This window comes from Oncorhynchus tshawytscha, linkage group LG04, assembly GCF_018296145.1.
Source record: "Oncorhynchus tshawytscha isolate Ot180627B linkage group LG04, Otsh_v2.0, whole genome shotgun sequence".
NCBI classification, from domain to species: Eukaryota; Metazoa; Chordata; class Actinopteri; order Salmoniformes; family Salmonidae; genus Oncorhynchus; species Oncorhynchus tshawytscha.
The window spans coordinates 18,857,701-18,883,991 of NC_056432.1; the positions used below are offsets into that span (position 1 = coordinate 18,857,701).

Below are 26,291 nucleotides of genomic sequence, written 5' to 3' on the forward strand. Positions count from 1 at the left end.
GCTGTCACTTTTCCTGGGTCCACTTTCAACCCCTCTGATGTTAGCAGGCGGCCAATGTAGGGCACTTCCTTCAGCCGGAGCTGCAGCTTCATATTGAGCTTCCTGCATCTGTCCAGGCGCATTTTAAGGGTTTTGTCATGGTCCAGAGTCACCGCTTCATCATTGTCTCCTACTCCCACAATCAAGATGTCATCTGCAATGATTTTGACTCCTGGAAGTCCATCCATTGCCTGGTTCAACTTCCTCTGAAAGATCTCTGGGGCTGGACTGATTCCCATTGGCATGTGCAGCCACCTGTAGTGTCCCATGGGTGTAGAGAACGTGGTGAGATGTGGAACTGGAAGCTGGATTCCTCCATGCCAACATCCATTTTTTACATCACAAACGGAGAACACGCGTGCTCTATTCAGATCTGGCAGCACGTCTGGGTAATGGCTCCTCGAACGCCTTGAGAGGTTTCGGATCAATGCACACTTAGTTTTCCCAGACGGTTTCTTCACTACGATCAGGCTGCTAATCCAATCTGTGCTTTTTTCAACTGCTTTTATCATCCTTTTATCTAGAACACTGAGCTCCTCTGAGTGTTTATATAGTGCTACTGGCAGCTGGACGGGCTCCACTCACTCATCCAGTTCCAGCTTGCCAGGTAAACATCCATCTCCCTGTAATACATCAGAGTACTCCTGTTTAATTTGCTCTTTAGTCCAGGATCCAGTTTTCTTGATGGCCAGGATGTTGTGATGCTGCGCAGTAATTAACTCAATTGCCTGGATAGCCTTACTGCCTAGAATGGGCCTGTGCACATTCTCATTGACTACGATGAACTCAACTCGGTAGGTTTTCTTAATGTGTGGATTGATAATTTTAAGTGTGCACTTCCCCAGTGGTTTCAGAGTACTCTTGTTATACAGGTGACTGGCTTTTGAGGTTTGCAAGGATAACATTACAACTAGCACCACAATCTAGCTGAAATCTGACTGACTTTTTGTTGACCAGCATGGTTGCAAAGAGAGCTGCATTGGGGTCTGTGGTTTTCTCCTGCACCACGTTGATGCACTCTGACTTTGCCCCTAGTGTGATGCACAGAACATCCTCACCACTGAGTCAGCTGACACATTTTCCATTGCCAGGACTGTTTCTCTTACTGGTCCCTGCACTTTCGCAAACTGTAGAGCAGTGATTGTTTTTTCCACATGATTTACATTTTTGTCCATATGCAGGGCATTTTTCCTTTTTTCTCTCATGTGTCCGTCCACAGTATCATGCGCTGTCCCTCTGTAGGGTCTCCTCTCCCTCTCTTTGTGTTACTGCATGCACTGCTACAGGGCCCTACACTTGTATGACTTCAGCTCTGTCTGGACAGTTCTGCAGCTCTTCCAATCTGTATGCATTTCTCTAAACTGAGATCAGTCTCCGAGTAAGTGCTCTCCTAAGTGTGGGTCACATGTGTCACACAATCCTGTCCCTGATAAGAGAGTGATTACTCCAAAGTTGCAGGTGGCCACTAGTCCTCAATTCAGTGAGATATGTCTAAACTCTCATCTTGGCCCTGACTTCGCATGAAAAAAAAAATCTCTCAATTGATTCATTTTTCTTTGGATCACAAAATGCATCCAATGCTGCAATTACTTCAGAGAGATTTTCTTTTGTACTGCCCACACAGGGTCTCAAATCTCTGCCCTTTTCCCCAATGAGATACAGTAGCTTCACTTTGTAGTCATCAGGTTCTTCTCTCATTGTAAGATCCATGTACAAATTGAATTTCTCTTTCCCTGGTCAGTGCTAAATTACAATCATCAAAGTCTATTATTCCCCAGAGGTTTCAGTGCATTTTCCATGCCGATTTAGTTGTAGAATGGAACGTTAGCTACTAACGAAACTGCTTGTATCCAATAGCCAGTTAGCATGGAGGTCACTCACGATAGCCAGCTAACGTAGATGGTCGGCGCGATGACTAGGCTGTAAACGCGCCTGGGATGTATTGTTCATTTTCATCGATGAGATCCAGGTTCTTTTAAGTACCGCTGGCATCATGTTTCAATATGCTTTGTGTTGTAGTCACAACAAGACAAAGATGTATAGTAAAGCACACTTTACTAGGCATGTTGTCAACCAGCACATTAATAAAGTAACAACTGGTTTATGTTCCCTGTGTAACATCAATATTGCTACATTGATATTTATTTTTTATTATACTTTTTGTGACGTAGATCATAATTACAGTTAGTCTACCAGGTTGCGAAATCCTCATAATGTTAGGTGGAAATTACAGCTAAATAGGACGCATAACTAAATGTATATCACACTCGCACAAATGCGACCAGTTATTTTTCGTATTTGCATTTCATTTCTTTCACTAGCAAATGCGAGTGAACTACTGGCACTATAGAGGCCACTGAAATCCCATATTTGGTTCGCTAACGTTAGTGTGAAACGACTAGTGTTTGCCTTTCTACAACACACGGCGTTGAAAAGGGATTTGTACGTGTTTAAGTACAGTGGACAGTCGACAAACTCATCACAACAGGAGGGGCAGACACCGGGTAGCTACGTTGAATAATGACTTAATCTCCATGTCCGTTGACACAAACATGTATGCATGTTGCAGCTCGAGAAACGGGATGTTAGATTTACTCAGTGGATTCATGTTTTATTAAAATGTAAAAAACATTTTTTTTTTTAAATCAGGCCTTAATTCATTTCTGCGTACGTTTAACTCTGATCTCGTAGCTGCGGACAGAGAGAATTGGCACATTTGATTTGACATCATAACTGACTGGTGGTCAAATGCTCACCTTCGATGGCCACTGGCACGCTGGAAAAGTGAGAGCTTCATGGATGAATCCCGGTTTCAACTGTACCGGGCAGATGGCGTTGTGTCAGCGAGCAGTTTGTTGATGTCAATGTTGTGAACAGAGTGCCCCATGGTGGCGGTGGGGTTAATGCTATGGGCAGGCATAACCTACTGGACAACTAGGGTTGCCAACTGTCCCGTATTAGCCGGGATGTCCCTATATTATATATTGTCCCATACAAGACCTCCCTTGTCCTGTATATTCATCCAATCACAGTATAGTGTAAACGTGTAAATTCCTGCAAAGTAATTATGGTATTGTTTGGTCGGTTTGGCATATCAAGGTAATATGGATAAACATGCAAAAAAAGACTGTGCAGATACAAACAATGTAACGCAAAAATGACGTGGGTTAAGGCTGTCAGTGGTGACTCAACGAAAGCTTTGTGTACTTTATGCTTCGGGAATTCTCAATTGGCTATGAAGGGGAGAATGACCTAACTCTGCATGCATCCACAGACATGCACAAGGCCACACTAGCTAAAGGTGCTAGCAATAATCGGGGCATTCTTCGTGACGTCTACTGCGGACACTGACATAATTGGAAAACACCCCTCCGTTTACCAGTTATTGAGCAGTGCCAACAATCGCATTCTGAAAGCTAATTGTCCAGCTCACATAGCTCATAATGCCTGCAAGCACGCCTGCGATCAGCGGTCAGTGGATATTGAGAATTGTTTTACAAATCTACAGCCACTTATCAGTATCTGCATCCCGAAGAGAGGAACTGCATGCATTTTTTTGCCTTTGACACAGAGTGGCGTGAAATTCTGCGACATGTTTGCACATGATGGCTCTCTCTTCATCCAGTGTCGATCGTCTCCAGCAAAGCTGGCCAGCTCTTACATCATACTTCAGGTCCCTTAGTGAGATAGGGAGACCTGTCCTGTGGCTCTGAATAGTATTTTAGAGTATGAAGAAAAAACGGAAGCTGGTGAGATTTATCAAATATCTGGGAACTGTGATTTGTCATGTCATGACTTCTCTCTGGCTATGCAAGAGGAGAAAGGACTGCTTGAATCAGTGAAGAGCAGCAAAAAATATGTAGACTTAGTGGGCCACTTCCGGCGCCGACAGAGATGGCCGCCTCGCTTCGCGTTCCTAGGAAACTATGCAGTTTTTTTTTTTTTTACGTGTTATTTCTTACATTAGTACCCCAGGTCATCTTAGGTTTCATTACATACAGTCAAGAAGAACTACTGAATATAAGATCAGCGTCAACTCACCATCAGTACGACCAAGAATATGATTTTCGCGAAGCGGATCCTGTCTTCTGCCTTTCAACCAGGACAACGGAATGGATCCCAGCCGGCGACCGAAAAAACGACTCCGTAAAAGAGGGAAACGAGGCGGTCTTCTGGTCAGACTCCGGAGACGGGCACATCGTGCACCACTCCCTAGCATTCTTCTCGCCAATGTCCAGTCTCTTGACAACAAGGTTGATGAAATCCGAGCAAGGGTAGCATTCCAGAGGGACATCAGAGACTAACGTTCTTTGCTTCACGGAAACATGGCTCACTGGAGAGACGCTATCGGAGGCGGTGCAGCCAGCGGGTTTCTCCACGCATCGCGCCGACAGAAACAAACATCTTTCTGGTAAGAAGAGGGGCGGGGGCGTATGCCTTATGGCTAACGAGACGTGGTGTGATCACAGAAACATACAGGAACTCAAATCCTTCTGTTCACCTGATTTAGAATTCCTCACAATCAAATGTCGACCGCATTATCTACCAAGAGAATTCTCTTCGATTATAATCACAGCCGTATATATCCCCCCAAGCAGACACATCGATGGCTCTGAACAAACTTTATTTAACTCTCTGCAAACTGGAAACGATTTATCCGGAGGCTGCATTCATTGTAGCTGGGGAGTTTAACAAGGCTAATCTGAAAACAAGACTCCCTAAATTGTATCAGCATATCGATTGCGCAACCAGGGCAGGAAAAACCTTGGATCATTGTTATTCTAACTTCCGCGACGCATATAAGGCCCTGCCCCGCCCTCCTTTCGGAAAAGCTGACCACGACTCCATTTTGCTGATCCCTGCCTACAGACAGAAACTAAAACAAGAAGCTCCCACGCTGAGGTCTGTCCAACGCTGGTCCGACCAAGCTGATTCCACACTCCAAGACTGCTTCCATCACGTGGACTGGGATATGTTTCGTATTGCGTCAGATAACAACATTGACAAATACGCTGATTCGGTGAGCGAGTTCATTAGAACGTGCGTTGATGTCGCTCCCATAGCAACGATTAAAACATTCCCTAACCAGAAACCGTGGATTGATGGCAGCATTCGCGTGAAACTGAAAGCGCGAACCACTGCTTTTAATCAGGGCAAGGTGACTGGTAACATGACCGAATACAAACAGTGCAGCTATTCCCTCCGCAAGGCTATCAAACAAGCTAAGCGTCAGTATAGAGAAAGTAGAATCTCAATTCAACGGCTCAGACACAAGAGGCATGTGGCAGGGTCTACAGTCAATCACGGACTACAAGAAGAAATCCAGCCCAGTCACGGACCAGGATGTCTTGCTCCCAGGCAGACTAAATAACTTTTTGCCCGCTTTGAGGACAATACAGTGCCACTGACACGGCCTGCAACGAACACATGCGGACTCTCCTTCACTGCAGCCGAGGTGAGTAAGACATTTAAACGTGTTAACCCTCGCAAGGCTGCAGGCCCAGACGGCATCCCCAGCCGCGCCCTCAGAGCATGCGCAGACCAGCTGGCCGGTGTGTTTACGGACATATTCAATCAATCCCTATACCAGTCTGCTGTTCCCACATGCTTCAAGAGGGCCACCATTGTTCCTGTTCCCAAGAAAGCTAAGGTAACTGAGCTAAACGACTACCGCCCCCGTAGCACTCAATTCCGTCATCATGAAGTGCTTTGAGAGACTAGTCAAGGACCATATCACCTCCACCCTACCTGACACCCTAGACCCACTCCAATTTGCTTACCGCCCAAATAGGTCCACAGACGATGCAATCTCAACCACACTGCACACTGCCCTAACCCATCTGGACAAGAGGAATACCTATGTGAGAATGCTGTTCATCGACTACAGCTCGGCATTCAACACCACAGTACCCTCCAAGCTCGAGACCCTGGGTCTCGACCCCGCCCTGTGCAACTGGGTACCGGACTTCCTGACGGGCCGCCCCCAGGTGGTGAGGGTAGGCAACATCTCCACCCCGCTGATCCTCAACACTGGGGCCCCACAAGGGTGCGTTCTGAGCCCTCTCCTGTACTCCCTGTTCACCCACGACTGCGTGGCCACGCACGCCTCCAACTCAATCATCAAGTTTGCGGACGACACAACAGTGGTAGGCTTGATTACCAACAACGACGAGACGGCCTACAGGGAGGAGGTGAGGGCCCTCGGAGTGTGGTGTCAGGAAAATAACCTCACACTCAACGTCAACAAAACTAAGGAGATGATTGTGGACTTCAGGAAACAGCAGAGGGAACACCCCCCTATCCACAGATGGAACAGTAGTGGAGAGGGTAGTAAGTTAAGTTCCTCGGCATACACATCAGACAAACTGAATTGGTCCACTCACACAGATGCACAATCGAGAGCATCCTGGCGGGCTGTGCTGCTCTGTACCATCACTCATTCATATATCTTTATGTACATATTCTTTATCCCCTTATACTGTGTATAAGACCGTAGTTTTGGAATTGTTAGTTCGATTACTCGTTGGTTATTACTGCATTGTCGGAACTAGAAGCACAAGCATTTCGCTACACTCGCATTAACATCTGAGAACCCATGGACAACTAACACGATTGCATTTTATTGATGGCAATTTAAATACAAAGAGATGCCATAAGATCCTGAGGCCCATAGTCGTGCCATTCATCCACAGCCATCACCTCATGTCACAGCATGATGATTCATGGCCCCGTGTAGCAAGGATATGTACACAATTCCTGGAAGCTGAAAATGCCTCAGTTCCACCATGGCCTGCATACTAACCAGACATGTAATCTATATTTCTACTTTGTGTGACTCCTTTCTTTGGCTGGAAAAATGGCTGTGTTTTTCTGTGACTTGGTGGTAACCTAACAATCATTTGCGGTGCTTTCGCTGTAAAGCCTTTTTGAAAATCAGACACTGTGGCTGGATTCACGAGAATTTTATCTTTAAAATGCTTGAGGAATTTTAATTAGATTTTTGTTGTTTTGAATTTGGCGCCCTGCACTTTCACTGGCGGGGCGGGACAGTCCCGAATATCCCTGAGAGGTTAACCCCTCGGTCAGAATTCCCCCTCTGAGAACAGGCAAATGCATGAGAGGGAATGAGAGAGTATTTATACCCCTTGACTTACTCAACATTGTGTTCCAACCTGAACTCAAAACAAATATAATGTATCCCCCCCCCACACACACACCATAATGACAGTGAAAACATGTTTTTAGAAATGTTGTCAAATATATTGAAAATTAAATATAGAAATGCAACTTCCATAAGTACTCACACCCCTTTGCTATGACACTCCAAATTTAGGCATATACCTGGGGAAGGGTATAAAACCATTTCTAGTGTTGAAAGTTTCCAAGAGCCCAGTGATCTCCAACATAGGGAAATTGGAAAAAATCTTGAAGTACTCAGACTGCCTGGAGCTGGTCGTCCGACCAAACTGAGCACCCGGGCAAAAAGGACCTTGGTCAGGGAGGTGACCAAGAACCCAATGACCACTGTCAGAACTACAAAGTTCCTTGGCTGAGATGAGAAACAACCGTAAGTCTTTATGGGCGAATGGCCAGACGGACGCCACTCCTGAGAAAAAGCACATGACAAACTGGCGTTTTCAAAAAGGCACATGAAAGACAGATCATAAGGCAAAAGTTTGTAGTCTGATGAAACAAATAAAGCACTTTGCATTCAGGCCAAAGAGTTAGGTCTAGAGAAAACCAGGCTCAGCTTATCACCCCTACCGTGAAGCATGGTGGCGGCAGCATCATGCTATGGGGATGCTTTTCAGTAGCAGGGACTGGGAGACTGATAAGGATAGAGGGAACAATGAATAGAGCCAAATATGAGCAAATCTTGGATGAGAACCCGCTTTAGAGTGCAAACAACTTTAGACTGGGGCGAAGATTTGCGTTCCAACAGGCCAATGACCAAAGGCAATGCTGGAATGGCTTCAGAACAAGAATATGAAAGTCCTTGAGTGACCCAGCCAAAGCTCAGACTTGAATCGCATTGAAAATCTGTGGAAAGACTTGATTTTTCTTCACCGCCACTTCCCATCTAACTTAACAGACCCTGAGAAAATCTGCAAGAAAGAATGGGAGAAAAAAAAAAAAAAAATCCAGGTGTGCAAGGCTTATCGACATACCCAAGACAACTCAAAGCTGTAATTGCCGTCCAAGGTGATTCGACAAACTATTGACTCGGGGGTGTGAATACTTATTTCAATAAGATATTTCTGCATTTCATTTTCAATAAATTAGCAAAACGTGTTTTCACTGTCATCACGTGGTGTTGCATGTAGATGGATTATCAATAAACTTAATCCATTTTGTATTCAGGCTGTAACAACAAAATGTGGAATAAGCCTAAGTGTATGAACATTTTCTGAAGGCACTGTGTGAGAGTATGAGTAGTTGGGAGGAGCCCCCCCCATAAGTAAATCAAGCTTTAATTATACTGTTAGTCAGAGGAGATGGAGATTCAGTCATTGAGGTAGTCCACAAATTAAGATTCAGCTATGTGCTTGTAACCATCATCATCTCCATATTATGGTGTGCACCCAAGATCTGGTTCAGGCCACCTAAAATAGTGCATCTGTAAATGAATGTGGAACAAGCATTACCTGAGTATGGATTGTTGGCTAGCCCATCTCTGCCAGGCATGGTTGCGGTTGTACCAGGGAATGCAACTCCATAGTAGTCCTACAGAGAAATAGACACCAGGAGAAGCCAAAGATTCAACAGTCATTGAGGTAGTCCACATATTAGGATTCAGCCATGTGCTTGTAACCATCTCCATGTTATGACAGGGACACAGATATGAAATATTAATCATTAACATTTATTTTTGTTTGGGTTATCTAAACCAGAGACCGTGCAAGAGTCCGTCTGGGCAAACAAATGTGTGCTGCATTGCTCTTCATCGGCGTAGTACATGTGTGTAAAGTTACTCACCATAGGCAGACGAGACTGCAGCATCTGTAGGTCCTCATATCCATAAATCTGCTTTAGAGAGGTACAATGACCAAATGAAACAGGTCAACCGAAATAATCCACATATTCAACCAAGAACCGAAAGGTATGAAAGGGAAGAGAGCGAGAGAAAGGGTGCGATGGCAGGCCAGTGAGAGAAAGACTTGGGGAAAACAAGACGGATGCAGAGAAATGGATGTGAATTCATGGAAACAAAGAACGAGAGCATGCAAGAGAAAAAGAGGTTTAGCGTCGTTACCGGGTATGCAGGGAGCAGGCCTCCAGGGCCCATAATGTACTGATTAGCCAGCAGAGGGGGCAGTCCTTGGGCCAAGTTAGGGGGGGCTTTGCCTGTGGAACAAGAATGAGAGAGAGGGGAGTCAAAATTACACAGGTCTACAGTCAAATAATAGACAGCAGAGAGTAGGACCGTTAAGTGACAAAAAAAACCTGTGTGTGACAGCATGATTCTCCTGAGCTCACCAGAGGTGTTCAGCAGGGGTTGGGCAGTGCGTCCGGCAGCTGAGAGGGTGGTGTTGCCATTGGCGGATAGACCAGGTGCTCCGGGGACATGCATCATGCCATTGGAGCTGCTAACCGCAGCATTGATGGAAGGGCCAGATGAGGAAGAGAAGGCGTGGAGACTACTGCTCTCCTCACTGGTCAGCTGTAGGGTGGCGGGAGGGAGAGTTGGACAGACAGCATTTTAGTTTTTTGGTAGCATTTTTACATTTTCAGCGCTTATTTTAGATCAGTTTTGGACATGATTTACATTAACCCCAAAAGAAGACACCGTGCTGACCGTAAGGGAGGAGCTAGTGGAGAGGGCAGATCCTGACGAGTATGTACTGGTCACTTGACTGGGGAAACCGTGGCAGAGAAAACAGGTAACATTACCAAATCATCCGATGAGTCTTAAAGTTTAAACCAACTCATTACAAGGACTTTATTATTTTGTCAGTCAATAGAGTAAATGGGAGATTCAGTCATTGAGGTAGTCCACATATTAAGATTCATCTATGTGCTTGTAACCATCATCATCTCCATTATGATAATTACTGGGGGGAGGGGAGTGATGGGCTTACCTGCTGACAGATGGCAGAGGGGCAGAGTAGGAAGGTGTGGGGGCTGGGGAGGGAACATGGTGGACGGGGCCACTGTCACTGCTCATGGGAGGTGATTGGGGCTTAGGGGTTCGAGAAGCCAACGACATTGCTGAAAGAGAAGAAACAGATAAGCAAGCATGCTGGACTTCACCATGAAATAACACTTTCGGCAATCACAAATTCTCCTGAGTACTTACAGTCCTCAGGGCCCTGTGTCCTCACGCCACCATAGCCATTCTGTGAAAGACATTGACATTCTCAGTCAGCCATCTTGATTTCACTATACAGTGCTAATAAAGTAGAGCTCCAGTAATCTTAAATAATGCCCGAGGGTCTTAAGTGTCCATTGACCATAGGAGATTCAATCATTGAGGTATTCCACATAGTAAGAGTCAGATATGTGCTTGTAACCATCATCTCCATATCTATGAGAGACAGGAGTAGTCTTAATCGAGAGAGTGTCTGACCACACCTGACAAATCCAGTGTTGGTGACTCACAGTGAGAGGGGCGGCGGGGGCGTCTTTGCTCTGGGTGTAGCCCAGGTGGGGGGGCATGCGCTGCACGGGGCCGTTGTCCACTCTGCTAGCTGAGGAGCTGGAGGGTGGGGCGGCGCTGGGGAGACCCAGGGAGGGGGATGGTGTGGCACTGGGCAAACCCAGAGACGGGAAACTGGGGTCTGATATCGACGGCGGCATGGATGACAAGCTGCCAAGGGGCTCACTGCAACAACGTAAAGGGACGAGTTAGTGTAAAGCAAGTTCACCGTGGCCTCTACCCATATACAACACAGTGATACTAAGAAAATGCAGTAAATAAACACCTGACTGGTCCAGGTTTGGAAAACAAGCTGCTTTGGGGCACAGCTGTGGGGGCCGGATCCCTGGCAGGCTCAGCCTGGTGGCCCATGTCAATCACACTGGGCTCCGAGTCAAAGTCCAGGGCCCCAAACTGCACGTTAAGACCAGACACATCTGCTGAGCCTGGCATCTCCACCGCAGATGAGGGGATCTGAGGAGACCAAGCAAGAGGGATTAGGAAAGAGGATGAGAGGGACAAACTATTCAAAGTTTAATACATAAATCACACTCAGTCACAAGCTCTAAGACATTTCAGACCGAATGTGTGCAAAGTTGCACTTACCTACAGTACTTTTAGATACGTTTACAAATAGTTGAAAAACAAACACTCATTGTTATGTACCCTCAGTGAGCAGGCAACCTCTACTTCCACACGTTTCCTAACCTTTGAGAGAGGAGGTACTCTGCGTCTCTGGGTCTTGATCTGCCTCTGTGGGGGTTCAGCCATGGGAGCCTGATGGTCCAGGGAGCGTCCGTCTCTGGGAGGCGGGGGCCCGGCATCGTAATGGCCTGGGGGAGTAGGTACCTGGGGGGGAAGAGACAGAGGCTCTGCCTGGGGCAGGGAGCTATGCTGGGCCTGCTGCTGCCGCTGGGCCAGCTGGCTGAGGACAGGGGACGGCTCCGGCTGCATCTTTAGATCCACTGGAGAAGACAGAGAGAAGAGTTAATGGTGGCATTAGCAGTCCAGTAAATACAGATCTGACTCCTCAAATCTGCATGTACCATGAGTCTGCCCCCCCCAACTGTCACCATATACTTGACTTTTGGGGGGGATAGAATGAGAAGTTGAACAGAGTGATAATGTATTGGGGAAAGAATGCAATTTGAGGATGGAAGGAGATTCAGTCATTGAGGTCGTCCACACATTAAGATTCAGCTATGTGCTTGTAACCATCATTATCTCCTCCTATTTGACAAGTCGATACAGACAAACAATGACATGTACCCACACCTCACTTGAAACTTTTCCATATGATAGCACCCGTATGTGTCTTACAGTGAGAGGTTAGAATAGGGCCCTTCTCCACTCTCGGGGCCTTGGTTTCGCTGGCAGAAATGGGGGCGGAGCCTTGAACTGCAGGTGGACCAGATTCTTTGGCGACACTGCTGTTGCCCGCAGTGACCAGCTGCTGATGGGTCCGCGGGGTGAGCTGGGGCCCGTTGAGCTGCTCTGGTATCCTAACCTCACCCGGGTTCGGCTTGGGCCCACTCAGAGCCCCAAATCCAGAGCCAAGGACTGAGGACTAACGGACAGAGCAAGACAGTTGATAGTCTGTGTGTGAAAGCCTGTACAGATATGTATAACCATGAAAAGGAAGTGTGCGTGTGTGGCTGGCTGCCTCACCAGGGCACCGTGGGTGTAGCTAGTGCCAGAGGCAGCACTAGCATAGCTGTGTGTGGCGGTGCGAGCGCAGTTGTGGTGAGAGTTGGTGAACACCAGGCTCTGGCCACCCACGCACACAGGGGCAGGGGGCTCCATGCCACCCAGATCCGCCTCCACACCGCCCGTCTTGGGCAGCAGCGAGCCCATGTCCACACTGGAGAGGAAAGAGGACGACCAGTACATTTACAATGGGACACTGAGTGGATAGTTTAGTGTTGTACCCTGATACTGCTTCTTTGCCAAAATGAAATATCACTTCTATTTATGCATAATACCTCGCATTTATATATTGCTCTCTCCATGAGAAGTTGAGCAGAGTGAATGCAATGGAAAAAAATAATTAAGTAACTGGACGAAAGGAGATTCAGAGATTGAGGTATTGCACACAACGGGTTCAGCTATGTGCTCGTAACCATCATCTCCATTATTTTACAAGCAGATACAGAGAAATTATTACATATACCCACAACTCATGTCATTACTATGAAACATTCGCATTCCAACCCAAAGACATTTTACTGTTATTTGTGAGAATTCGTGCTTTAAGACTCGGGGAAAGACGACAGAGATAGAGTATTTCATGGGGTTAAGTGTGCGTTCCTGTGAGCATTAGATTGGAGCCCATACTTGTGTCCAGATGTGATGTGGTTCGCAGGAGCAGAGGCAGTGAACACTTTGGTTTCAGACAGCTGTTGATAAAAACAGAATATCAGGAAGAGAACCTTTGTTATGCGTGTGTGCTTGTGTAGCCACTGTAATATAAAGTCGAAAGTGGCAACCATCACTCACATCCTCATTCCAGTCTTCTGCAGCCCAGTCTTCCAAGTTGCCTCTCCATGTTCCTCCTATGATGGTAGGGGACAGTAGGGGTACGTGAGTTAGTCCTCATGCCTGGAGGGGATACCCCTCTGTCCGACAGAGCTCAGTCAGCAGCACAATCAGAGTTGTGTTCATTAGGGGCGCAGAGTAAACACTATAATGTATCACAAAGGAAAACAAAATACTTTATTGGACAAACCTCTTCCTTTTCGGTGCCTAATGAACACGGTCCTGGTTGAGGCCAAACCGCACTGCTCCAACTGTGTCCAGGACTATACTACTACAACCATACTTTAAAGCTCTAAAACCTACACCTCGAAAAGGAGTGGGCTACATTTCAGAACCAAATTGAACCAATTTGACCGTATAGAATGTCAAGATCAAGCTTATTGGTTACAGCGGAGACATTTAATCCACTCCAGGATCAAGATCCCTGTTCCCAAAAATGTTTTGAGAGTTTATTTTTAAATAGCACCCTGTGTAAACATTCAGTAATACCATATACCCCGGAGTTGTACAGAAACGGTATGAAAATCCAGATACCGCCCAACCCTACTCACCTATACCATCTCCACCTTCGTTCCCCTCTGCTTCCCAAGTTTCCTGGCGAGACCCGCTAGAGTTAGCGTTGTAGTCGGCGGGGTTGAAGATCCTTAGGTGAGGAGAGGGTTAGGGGTTCATCTATGTGCTTGTAATCATTATTAAGCAACGCTATGATGCAGTGAAACAGCCACATCTACACACACTTGTTAGATATTACTGCACTGTCGGAACTAGAAGCACAAGCATTTCACTACACTTGCATTAACATCTGCTAACCATGTGTATGTGACCAATAAATTAGATACACACAGCTGAATAAACGAACAGCAGGAGATCTCCAGTGTGGATCTTCAACTCACCCCATCCCCTGAGAGGAGAACCTGTTACCACCAGCTGCTCTTCCCCTTCCGCGACCCCCCAACCCTAAAGACACACAGAAACACTACATCTGACCTCTGCTGCAAGACACAAACCAGTCCATTAAATTACACCTAATGCCTGTGTTTTAAAACAGACATGTTTTCAGCACAAATGTCTGATATGTGTTGCTTCAAAACAGGTTAGAAGGGGGCATGGTACAGTATGTTGGGCATGCTGCTATGAGTCAGTTACACATGTAGACTGGTAGAGAATTTTGAACAGACTGAACACCTGACCTTACTTGCTTATCAGAAATCAGGGTTTGGATTTCAGGCTGACAGCATTTGACAGGTCTTGGATCAGTATACGAGGATTGGCTTAGCCTAGACAGCTTAGGACATATGATAAATACATTTACAGACAGCAACTGCCATCACTGGCACTCCTGACTCCACTCCCTCACTCTGCATGCCGGTCTGACTTTACCCCGACCAAAACAACCTCCCTGGCTTGTCCACCCCCCCCTCCCCGTTCTATAGCAGCTGCAGGACAGTAGTGCATTCAGAAAGTATTCATACCTCATGACTTATTCCACATTGTATTATAGCCCGAACACAAAATGGATTTAATATACATTTCTCACCCATCTACACACATCACCACATAAAGACAAAGTGAAAACCTGTTCATGTTGTAAATGCATTGAAAATAACATTATAATTTACATAATAATTCAAACACCTTTGCTATGACACCCCAAATTGAGCTCAGGTGCATCTAACTTATTTCCAATGTCACTACAACTTGGAGTCCACCTGTGGCCAATTCAATTGTTTGGACAGAAACGCACGTCTATATAATGGTCCCACAGTTGACAGCGCATGCCAGAGCAGAAACTATACCATGAAGTCCAAGGAACTGTCTCTAGATCCCTGAGATAGAATTGTGATGAGGCAAATATCTGGGGAAGGCTATAAAACAATTTCTATAGTGTTGGAAATTTCCTAGAGCGAAGTGGTCTCCATCCTTGAGAAATTGAAAAATTATGGAGCTACCCAGACTCAGCCTAGAGCTGGCCGTCCAACCAAACTGAGCAACTGGGCAAGAAGCACTGACAGAACTAGAGAGTTCCTTGGCTGAGATGGAAGAATCTGCCAGAAGGACAACAGCCTCTACAGTGGCCAGACGGAAGTCACTCCAGAGAAAAGTTACATTAGCGAGTGCCTGAAGTTTGCAAAAAGGCATGTGAAAGACATACGGGTAAAGTTTGTGGTCAGATGAAGCCAAAATTGAACTCTTTGGCTTGAACGCAAAGTGCTATGTCTGGAGAAAACCAGGCACAGTTCCATCCCCCGTCTAACACCATCCCTACCGTGAAGCATGGTGGGGGCAGCATCATGCATGGGGATGCTTTTCAGCAGCAGGGACTGGAAGACTGATAAGCATAAAGTGAACAATGAATGGAGCCAAATACAGTCAAATCCTTGAGAACCTGCTTCAGAGTGCAAACGAGAGACTGAGGCTAAGATTTACATTCCAAAAGGAAAATGACCCTAAGCATAAAGCCATGCTGGAATGGCTTCAGAACAAGAATGTGAGTCATTGAGTGACCCAGCCAGTCTGCGGAAAGACTTGCAGATTGCTTTTCACCACCACTCCCCATCTAATTTAACAGCGCTTGAGAAAATCTGCAAGCAAGAATGAGAGAAAATCCCCAAATCCGGATGTCTTTGGTATGTATATCAGCCTTGCACAACTCAATGCTGTTATCACCACCCACGGTGCTTATATAAAGTATTGACTCAGGAGTGTGAATACTTAAGTAAATTAGGAAATGTATTGAAAATGAAATGCATAAATATCTAACATCTCTAGAAACATGTTTTCACTGTTATTATGGGGTATTGTGTGTAGATGGGTGAGAAATTAGATATCATTTTAAATTCAGGCTGTAACAACAAAATGTGAAATAAGTCAAAGGGTAGGAATATTTTGTATATTTCACACGCAATGGCACTTACAAGAATTGCTGAGCGAAACAAATGGACACAGCCAACTAACCCCCCCCCCCCCATCAACTAGATACCCACTTTATATGCCATTTTGGGGAGGATTAATGTAGAGGCTGTTGTATAGCATGGCAAAGTGGAATCTTGTGTGGCAAGGTACAACAAGGCTCAGTGGGACATTAGTTCAGGTTGGCCAGTACTAGTAACGTAGTATAATGCGCAAAAAAACAACAGATTTGACAAGGTGCAGGTAGACAGAACAGAGCACTTAGAAGAAAATGTATCTGCAAACTGTAGCGCTCACAATGCAATGGATTTATCAAATAATCAACACTTAATATCAGAGCTATAGAATTCAGATACACGACATGGCCAAAAGTATGTGTACACACCCTTCAAATGAGTGGATTTGGCTATTTCAGCCATACAAGTTGCAGACAGGTGTGTAAAATCGAAGCACAGCCATGCCATCTCCACAGACACAATGGCAGTAGAATGGCCTGGGACCGTCATAGGATGCCACCTTTCCAAGTCGGTTTGTTAAATTTCTGCCCTGCTAGAGCTGCCCCGGTCAACTGTAAGTGCTGTTATTGCTAAGTGGAAATATCTAGGAGAAACAGCTCATCTGGAAAATAATAGGTCCCACAAGCTCAAAGGAACAGGACCGCCGAGTGCTGAAGCACGTAAACATTGCGTCCTTGGTTGCAACACTCACTACTGAGTTCCAAACTGCCCCTGGAAGCAACGTCAGCACAAGAACCGTTCGTCGGGAGCTTCATGAAATTGGTTTCTATGGCCAAGCAGCCGTACAGAACCTTACGATCACCATACGCAGCATTTGGCTGGATTGGTGTAAAGCTTGTCAACATTGGACTCTGGAGCAGTGGAAAAGCATCCTGTGGAGTGATGAAACACGCTTCACCATCGCACAGTCCAACGAACAAATTTGGGTTTGGTGGATGCCAGGTGAAAGCTACCTGCCCCAATGCATAGGGCCAACTGTAAAGTTTGGTGGAGGAGGAATAATGGTTTGGGCAAGGCCCCTTAGTTCCAGTAAAGGGAAATCTTAATGCACAGCATATAATGACATTCTAGATGATTCTGTGCTTCAACTTTGTGGCAACAGTTCAGGGAATGCCCTTTCCTGTTTCAGCATGACAATGCCCCCATGCACAAAGAAAGGTGTATACAGAAATGGTTTGAGATCAGAGTGGAAGAACTTGACTGGCCTGCACAGAGACCTGACCTCATCCCCATCAAACACCTTTGGGATGAATTGGAACTCCGACTGAGAGCCAGGCCTAATCACCCAACATCAGTGTACGAGTTCACTAATGCTCTCATGGCTGAATAGAAGCAAGTCCCCGCAGGAATGTTCCAACATCTAGTGGAAAGCCTTCCTAGAAGAGTGGAGGCTGTTATAGCAGCAAAGAGGGACCAACTCCATATTAATGGCTAAGATTTTGGAATGAGATGTTTGACGAGCAGGTGTCCACCTACTTTTGGCTATGTAGTGTACATCGTCTTCATAGTAGCATTTACCTCTGCCAGCAACGCCCATCCCCCTGCGACCACGGTCGGCCACTTTATCCCCAGAACACATTTCAAACCCATTCTCTTCTGGCCGAACTGAAAAGGAGAGGCAAAGGGAGAAACAATTACATATAACTCAACACACTAGCAAAAACAAAGAGATATGATTTATGTAACACACTTCCTATCATATCTCCCCCTTGGGTGTGTTCCCCCTCACCCTCTCTGCTGCGGTTGGCTCCACGGCCCCTCCTGTTGGGGACTCCGCGGCTCCGGCTTGCCTCGCGATCTCCTCTCTTCTCTCGGTTGTCCTTCATCTCCGAGGGACCCCCCTCCTTCCCTCGCACCTTTTTCCCAACTGTCTCCCAGGTGGTCTGACAGACAAAGATACCTTATTGCAAACACGAAGACACTCAACACTAAATAAGCAAACTTGGAAAATGGGTACTAGATTTGGTTATGAGAATATATTGATGCAAACTTGGTACTGAATAGTCAAGTGGTTGAAGGGGCTATAAATTATCAATTATTTTTCTTTAAATTGATGTATACTCATGGATTCTTAAAGAATATAACTTAAAATGCCACAGCTTGCATCCCGCCAGAAGCCAAAATACAACAATGTTTTACACCTTTGTGTAAAAATGTAAACAAACACTTTTGCCACAAAACATGGTTAAAAAAACGATCATTTTTATTTCATGGGTTGTCAGTCCATAAGTGAGACTATGAATTTGATAGTGGCTACATTTCTTCAGCCTCATCACTCAGCTGTTTACCAAAACAGTAGCTTGGAGGCCACTTTGTTGTTGTTGGAACTACAGATTACGCCTTTAATGAGAGTTAGTGACACTGGATGAGTCAGAGCAAGAGTGAAGGTGAGCGTCTTTCGAGGACCCTCACTGTGTCAGAGGTGCTTTCCAGCAGGAAATTGATGGCTCTGTTGACATCCTCATTGCAGTCATGGAGGGCCACCATGCACTCATCTTGGGTCTTCCCAGTCACCTCAATCAGCTGTGGGAACACAATCAGCACATGTGCACAACAACTCAGCTTTATTGACACAAGCACACCCACACAGATGTGGGGCTAGTGTGCATTGGTACTGAACTTAATCATACACGTATTAGGCTACATAAATTCTCCACATTTTCACAACTTGTTTGACACTGTACTCACCTGTTTGACCTTATCCTCAAAGTCAGCATCATTTTTGTCATAGATCATCTGGGCAAGCCGAATCTGTTCTGCTGTGGCCTGCATTCAAAGAGGGCAGTTACACACACGTCAACTCTATTGTTGGTTTGTGTAATGGCAGGAATAACATGAGAACCAAAGGTTCACCGTGTACATAGTGTTGCTAATCTGAAAGTGTGTATGAAACTCACTTGTATCTGTTTCTGTGGGTGTGTGGTTTGTGTGGTAGTGGGCAGCGCTCTGTCCCGAGTTCCTCGAGCTGGATTGCTGACCACTGAAGTCATCATATACAGTATATACAAAACAATGTATGTACAAAATAGAAAAATCTGAAACAGATGAGGGGGGACATCATCAATCAGTGAAAGGGACATCAATAATTTCAACCTGCTAGACAAGCCTTGGATCTCTGTAGTGTATACAGTACCGAGTTTTGCTTTTGTTAACTTTTCCATGTTAGACTAACCCCATCCATTACCCCTCATGTTTAAATTTAGACATCAAAACCAGGGGGAGGCTGTTCTGGTGTCAGCTTACATCTCTCATGCACAGTCAAAAACAGTTTCACAAACATAGCTGGATGTACAGGTCAAACAAGTGTCACACATACATCTGACTAAGGTTAGAACATCATAACCTCAAGTTTATTAAATGGCACCTTTGAGTATTGACTACTTATAAAACAGGACAATTATGTTGCTCTGTATTGACATGGCCAAGTAGTTTGGTATGGCTGTGAATGACGCTAAGCTAGCTAACGTAGCTTAGTCAACTATTTTTGAAAGTTCTAGCGAGGGCCTTGTGCAAACCACAGCGCCAAGTCCAAATCATGGGCAGCCATTTGGGGTTGCAAAAAACGAATTTGCGCCGTGCCAGTGATTCATGTGCCCGTGAAGTTAATAAAAACAGTAACGTTAGTTAGCTAAATTAGGCCTCACTACCGGACTGGCAAGTGGCTATAGTAGATTGCTTAGGTAGTTAGCTGAAAAACCAACTGATTAATGTAATAATGATAGTGCGTAGCTGGCTTGTTAGCACTCGTCTCGCTAATATTAAACAGATGCCATTATTAGTTATTGTGACAGCTGCATTCTCTAATCCGGGTGGGAACACATGAACAAACTAGTTGATTATAGTAACTACTGTTAAATTAGCTAGTAAATTAGGCTACGGTAGTTAGCTAGCCAATTTAGACGAGAGTCCTCGTTATTGAACGAAAATGTATCTTACTAAAGTATTTCTGAGCAGGATTAATGTTACGTTAACTATTTCCAACAATCAGTGCGTCCCAAAAGTATAGCTTCAGAGTTTGTTTAATTAGATGATTCACATGTCAAGGGGATGACCAACGTTGACTTGCTAACATTAGTTAGCTAAAGTATTGCCAAGAAAAAGTAACAGTATTTGTTCAAATATACAAATTGAGCCTGGACAAAGCCCAAATATACAAATTGAGCCTGGACAAAGCCCAAATGTACTAATTGCCTCAACGTTAAATATCCAGATGTTTTAGGTATTAACCCCAGAACGCCACATAGATAAGCATGCTTACGACGTTATAGCAGATCACTTTCGACAAAAATAAACAATGTTGAAGACGAAACTCTTTGTGTAACCGGCTAGCTACGAAGTAGCTAGTTAAGCTACTGGTCGCTCCCATTGGAGCAGAAACAGAGACCCAACACAGGTCCTCATGTTAAAGTAGCTAATCAAATTTAGTAACGTTTACTATGTACAACTTGTAAAGTACTATGGCGAACCCGAAACGATTTGCTAGCAAGAAGCGTGTGAACATGGCTAGCTAGTCAGTAGTTAGCTACTTGACCCGTGGGTTAGCTGATAGCATGCTAGCAAATCTTTCGAGCATTTGAAAACGTTCGCACAATGCAATTGCTACGGAAGGGCTAGAATCTCCTAGCTCCATCCGCACCTCGTCGTCGCTTAAGTGGCTAACCGGTAACGTCAAATGATGGCCCGGTCTGTCTCTTCGCGAATAGTATTACTGAAGTCAATCAAACCCATACAACAAATGCACGAACTGTATTTTTCGTTTATGTTATCATAACAAACCTTTTTATTTCTTTACCTGCTAACACGCTTCGCTCAGCCAGCAGCAGATGCCGTCACGTGACCCACTGTACAGTTGTTCAACCCTAAATAACTGAACCAGCCACTCACAACAGGCCTAGCAGATCAGATGGTTTTACGCACTCTGCTATTGTGTACGTGCTTGCTCCCTTCCCCCGGGAAAGTGGAGTCAGATAGAAAGAACCCCATACAGAATCAGTCGATATAATCGAGAACAATCATCAGAAATCACGCGATATGAATCAGACAGTGAGTGGGGTGCCGCCTGACCACTAGTTTGTCAGAAGGTTCAAATCAGTCAGTTTCATATCGTAATTTTGCTCCTGAGTGGCGCAGCGGTCTAAGGTACTGTATCTCAGTGCTTGAGACGTCACAGCAGACACCCTGGTTCGATTACAGGCTGTATCACAGCCGACCGTAATTGGGAGTCCCATAGGGCGGCACCTAATTGTAAATAATAATTTGTTCTTAAATAATGGTTAAAAATTTTAAAAAATGTAAGTATTACGTTGGTGGCGGTAATAATTTTTATTGTGCTGTAACTAAAACTAGAACATCTGACATCCTTTCCCTTCGTCAAAGGTACATAACGCATTGTTTTTTAAACTGTGATTTACAAAGCCAATGTAATGGATTTTAAAAAGTGTTTTTAACCCGGGATAGCCCGCTAATATGACCCATAGTAGCGAAGAACAGTTCTTGAGTGCAATTCGATCTAAATATATCAAACATTTAAAAGGATTTACAATTTTACATTAGCAGTTCATTCGGCTTAAATTTCCCTGGAACACTTTCTCACATGGATTTAAACTCTCTCAAGCCAATGCTTACATATCCAAAGTGGGTACTTAGACTAATTTCATAGGATATGCCTACATTTAAAATGTATATGAGGGGGTACTTTTTGGGCACTATGGGCAGAGCACGATGTGATTGGGCCTTCAATGATCAAAAAAGGTTGAGAACCACTGGACTTGTCAAGTATCAGATGGTACATGATAACAATTCCAGCAATAATCATCCATTAGCCAAGATGCCCAAAATATTCCTGTCCCGTGCTTGTTGAAGCATGTGTCATCACCTGTCTCAGGAGGCATTTCAGACTACTTAATGTCCATAGGAAGCACAACTTCCTACCCATAACTGTCTATAGATTCCCTATAAGAAAATAATTGAGTGTAAGCAAAGTAACTCCACTAGTCATGCATTATGATACAGTAGATAATGTGTCCTATGTATCAGATAATTTAAATGTAATTAATATTATATCTTCATTTAGGATAAATCAAACTTAGTTGTTATTGTCTTGTTTTTCTTACTGAAGAAAAAAAGCCATGCTGGTTTACAGAGACCTGACTAGAGGCATGAAGAAAAAAGGAACGCTGGTTTACAGAGACCTGACTAGAGGCGTGACAGCAACACCCCTGCCATCAACTTGGATCGGTGAGAAAGTTGCTCTGTTCAGGTCTGTTCAACTTAATTTAACCAGGATAATTCACTCAGTAACAATTGTCACTAATCTCTAGGTCTAGGGAGTACTCGGAGAACAGAACCGGTTTCCTCTGCAGCAGAAGTTGTGCCCAGCTGCAGTGATGAACCTCCTCCACCAGCATAAAAAAAGAAAGGCAGAGGATGTTGGGGCCTGGAAGGGGTTGAGGGAGCTACTCCACACTACAAATCAGCCGGGCTAGACAATCTGGACCCTCTCTTTCTAAAATTATCCGCCAAAATTGTTGCAACCCCTATTACTAGCCTGTTCAACCTTATCGTCTGAGATCCCCAAAGATTAGAACGCTGCCGCGGTCATCCCCCTCTTCAAAGGGGGAGACACTCTAGACCCAAACTGTTACAGACCTATATTTATCCAACCCTGCCTTTCTAAAGGTCTTCGAAAGCCAAGTTAACAAACAGATCACCGACCATTTCGAATCCCCCCCATACCTTCTCTGCTATGCAATCTGGTTTCCGAGCTGGTCATGGCTGCACCTCAGCCACGCTCAAGGTCCTGAACGTTATCATAACCGCCATCGATAAGAGACAATACTGTGCAGCTGTATTCATCAATCTGGCCAAGGCTTTCGACTGTCAATCACCACATTCTTATCGGCAGACTCAACAACTTTGGTTTCTCAAATGACTGCCTCGCCTGGTTACCAACTACTTCTAAGACAGAGTTCAGTGTGTCAAATCGGAGGGCCTGTTGTCCGGACCTCTGGCAGTCTCTATGGGGGAGCCACTCTTTTCTCTGTATACATCAATGATGTCGCTCTTGCTGCTGGTGATTCTATGATCCACCTCTACGCAGACGACACCATTTTGTATACTTCTAGCCCTTCTTTGGTTAACTAACCTCCAAACGAGCTTCAATGCCATACAACTTTCCTTCCGTGGCCTCCAACTGCTCTTAAATGCAAGTAAAACTAAATGCATGCTCTTCAACCGATCGCTGCCCACACCTGCCCGCATCACCACTCTGGACAGTTGACTTAGAATATGTGGACAACTACAAATACCTAGGTGTCTGGTTAGACTGTAAACTCTCCTTCCAGACTCACATTAAGAATCTCCAATCCAAAAATCGGCTTATTTCGCAACAAAGCATCCTTCACTCATGCTGCCAAACATACCCTCGTAAAACTGACTATCCTACCAATCCTTGACCTCAGCGATGTCATTTACAAAATAGCCTCCAACACTCTATTCAGCAAATTGGATCCAGTCTATCACAGTGCCATCCGTTTTGTCACCATAGCCCCATATACTACCCACCACTGCGACCTGTATGCTCCCGTCGGCTGGCCCTCACTTCTTATTCGTCGCCAAACCCACTGGCTCCAGGTCATCTATAAGTCTTTGCTAGGTAAAGCCCCGCCTTATCTCAGCACACTGGTCACCATAGCAGCACCCACCCGTAGCACGCGCTCCAGCAGGTATATTTCACTGGTCACTCCCAAAACCAATTCCTCATTTGGCCGACTTTCCTGCCAGTTCTCTGCTGCTAATGACTGGAACGAATCGCAAAAAGAAAAGTCAAAGAAGCTGGAAACTCATATCTACCTCACTAACTTTAAGCACCAGCTGTCAGAGAAGCTCAGACCACTGCACCCGTAAATAGCCCATCCAACTACCTCATCCCCCATACTGTTATTTATTTAACTTATTTTGCATCCCAGTACCCCAACTTGCACACTCATCTTCTGCACATTTATCACTCCAGTGCTTAATTGCCACATTGTAATTATTTCACCACTATGGCCTATTTATTGCCTTACCTCTCTTATCCTACATCATTTGCACACACTGTACATATACTTTTTTATTGTATTATTGACTGCATGTGTGTTTATTCCATGTGTAACTGTTGTTTGTGTCGCACTGCTTTGCTTTATCTTGGCCAGGTCGCATTTGTAAATGAGAACTTATTAGCTTACCTGGTTAAATCAAGGTGAAAAAAAAATGCCTGCAGTGGAGCTGGAATGTCCTCCACCCAATGCCATCTGCAGTGTGTGTGTGTTTGTTTATAGAGTTTTGGAGGAGGCGGAGCTATGGCGCTGTGGGGATTGTGGCTCAGAAATATTCCTGTGCCACCTGTGCTGTGAGAACACACAGCACTCCCAACATTGTACACATGCATTTTATGTTATGTCAACTTCTGGCTTAAAAATATTGCTTCCCAGTCCAAAATGTTGATCATGTACATATCAAATCAGATTTGTATAGCCCTTCTTACATCAGCTGATATCTCAAAGTGCTGTACAGAAACCCAGCCTAAAACCCCAAACAGCAAGCAATGCAGGTGTAGATGCACAGTGGCTAGGAAAAACTCCCTAGAAAGGCCAAAACCTAGAGAGGAACCAGGCTATGTGGGGTGGCCAGTCCTCTTCTGGCTGTGCCGGGTGGAGATTATAACAGAACATGGCCAAGATGTTCAAATGTTCATAAATGACCAGCATGGTCAAATAATATAATCACAGTAGTTGTCGAGGGTGCAACAAGTCAACACCTCAGGAGTAAATGTCAGTTGGCTTTTCATAGCCGATCATTAAGAGTATCTCTACCGCTCCTGCGGTCTCTAGAGAGTTGAAAACAGCAGGTCTGGGACAGGTAGAATGTCCGGTGAACAGGTCAGGGTTCCATAGCCGCAGGCAGAACAGTTGAAACTGGAGCAGCTGCACAGCCAGGTGGACTGGGGACAGCAAGGAGTCATCATGCCAGGTAGTCCTGAGGCATGGTCCTATCGGGCTCAGGTCCTCCAAGAAAGAAAGAGAGAATACTTAAATTCACACAGGACACCAGATAAGACAAGTACTCCAGATATAACAGACTGACCCTAGCCCCCCGACACAAACTACTGCAGCATAAATACTGGAGGCTGAGACAGGAGGGGTCAGGAGACACTGTGGCCCCATCCAATGATACCCCCGGACAGGGCCAAACAGGCAGGATATAACCCCACCCACTTTGCCAAAGCACAGCCCCCACACCACTAGAGGGATATCTTCAACGACCAACTTACCATCCTGAGACAAGGCAGAGTATAGCCCACAAAGATCTCCGCCACGGCACAACCCAAGGGGAGGCACCAACCCAGACAGGAAGATCACATCAGTGACTCAACCCACTCAAGTGACGCACCCCTCCTAGGGACGGGATGGAAGAGCACCAGTAAGCCAGTAACTCAGCCCCTGTAATAGGGTTAGAGGCAGAGAATCCCAGTGGAGAGGGAAACCGGCCAGGCAGAGACATCAAGGGCAGTTCGTTGCTCCAGAGCCTTTCCGTTCACCTTCACACTCCTGGGCCAGACTACACTCAATCATATGACCCACTGAAGAGATGAGTCTTCAGTAAAGACTTAAAGGTTGAGACCGAGTCTGCGTCTCTCACATGGGTAGGCAGACCATTCCATAAAAATGGAGCTCTATAGGAGAAATCCCTGCCTCCAGCTGTTTGCTTGGAAATTTTAGGGACAATTAGGAGGCCTGCGTCTTTTGACTAACGTACGTGTAGGTATGTACGGCAGGACCAAATCGGAATGATGGGTAGGAGCAAGCCCATGTAATGCTTTGTAGGTCTGCAGTAAAACCTTGAAATCAGCCCTTGCCTTGACAGGAAGCCAGTGTAAGGAGGCTAGCACTGGAGTATTATGATCACATTTTTTGGTTCTAGTCAGGATTCTAGCAACCGTATTTAGCACTAACTGAAGTTTATTTAGTGCTTTATCCGGGTAGCTGGAAAGTAGAGCATTGCAGTAGTCTAACCTAGAAGTAACAAAAGCATGGATTAATACATACAGTTCAGTTTCTTTAAAAGTTATAATTCCCTGCAGAGATAAGGTAAATGTAGCAAAATCTGTCATGCCA

At 45.2% G+C, this 26,291-nt stretch overlaps 1 protein-coding gene and 1 non-coding gene across 6 annotated transcripts in view; both read right to left on the reverse strand.

Annotated features, from left to right (window-relative positions):
• LOC112248173 (ubiquitin-associated protein 2-like) overlaps positions 1 to 21,058 on the reverse strand; it is a 32,177-nt gene extending 11,119 nt beyond the window's left edge. For 2 of the 5 annotated variants that reach the window (XM_042320422.1, XM_024416979.2), the window contains exons 1-22: positions 20,914 to 21,058; positions 19,035 to 19,172; positions 18,826 to 18,903; positions 18,550 to 18,660; positions 17,867 to 18,020; positions 17,656 to 17,742; positions 14,104 to 14,167; positions 13,762 to 13,853; positions 13,172 to 13,227; positions 13,010 to 13,071; positions 12,344 to 12,536; positions 11,996 to 12,242; positions 11,384 to 11,640; positions 10,962 to 11,149; positions 10,612 to 10,861; positions 10,337 to 10,376; positions 10,119 to 10,248; positions 9,836 to 9,893; positions 9,517 to 9,700; positions 9,293 to 9,384; positions 9,016 to 9,066; positions 8,685 to 8,763 (exon numbers count right to left, since the gene is read on the reverse strand). In XM_042320422.1, the coding sequence (XP_042176356.1) occupies positions 8,685 to 8,763; positions 9,016 to 9,066; positions 9,293 to 9,384; positions 9,517 to 9,700; positions 9,836 to 9,893; positions 10,119 to 10,248; positions 10,337 to 10,376; positions 10,612 to 10,861; positions 10,962 to 11,149; positions 11,384 to 11,640; positions 11,996 to 12,242; positions 12,344 to 12,536; positions 13,010 to 13,071; positions 13,172 to 13,227; positions 13,762 to 13,853; positions 14,104 to 14,167; positions 17,656 to 17,742; positions 17,867 to 18,020; positions 18,550 to 18,660; positions 18,826 to 18,903; positions 19,035 to 19,130 (2,569 nt within the window). In that variant the 5' untranslated portion in view covers positions 19,131 to 19,172; positions 20,914 to 21,058. The remainder of the gene's footprint in view (positions 1 to 8,684; positions 8,764 to 9,015; positions 9,067 to 9,292; positions 9,385 to 9,516; positions 9,701 to 9,835; positions 9,894 to 10,118; positions 10,249 to 10,336; positions 10,377 to 10,611; positions 10,862 to 10,961; positions 11,150 to 11,383; positions 11,641 to 11,995; positions 12,243 to 12,343; positions 12,537 to 13,009; positions 13,072 to 13,171; positions 13,228 to 13,761; positions 13,854 to 14,103; positions 14,168 to 17,655; positions 17,743 to 17,866; positions 18,021 to 18,549; positions 18,661 to 18,825; positions 18,904 to 19,034; positions 19,173 to 20,913) is intronic. The other 3 variants (XM_042320420.1, XM_042320421.1, XM_024416978.2) reach the window with 3 other exon arrangements.
• Positions 11,830 to 11,908, reverse strand: LOC112249782. The gene has a single exon (XR_002953441.1). It is a non-coding gene; the product is annotated as a small nucleolar RNA SNORD121A (small nucleolar RNA).
• Positions 21,059 to 26,291: the final 5,233 nt, after the last annotated feature.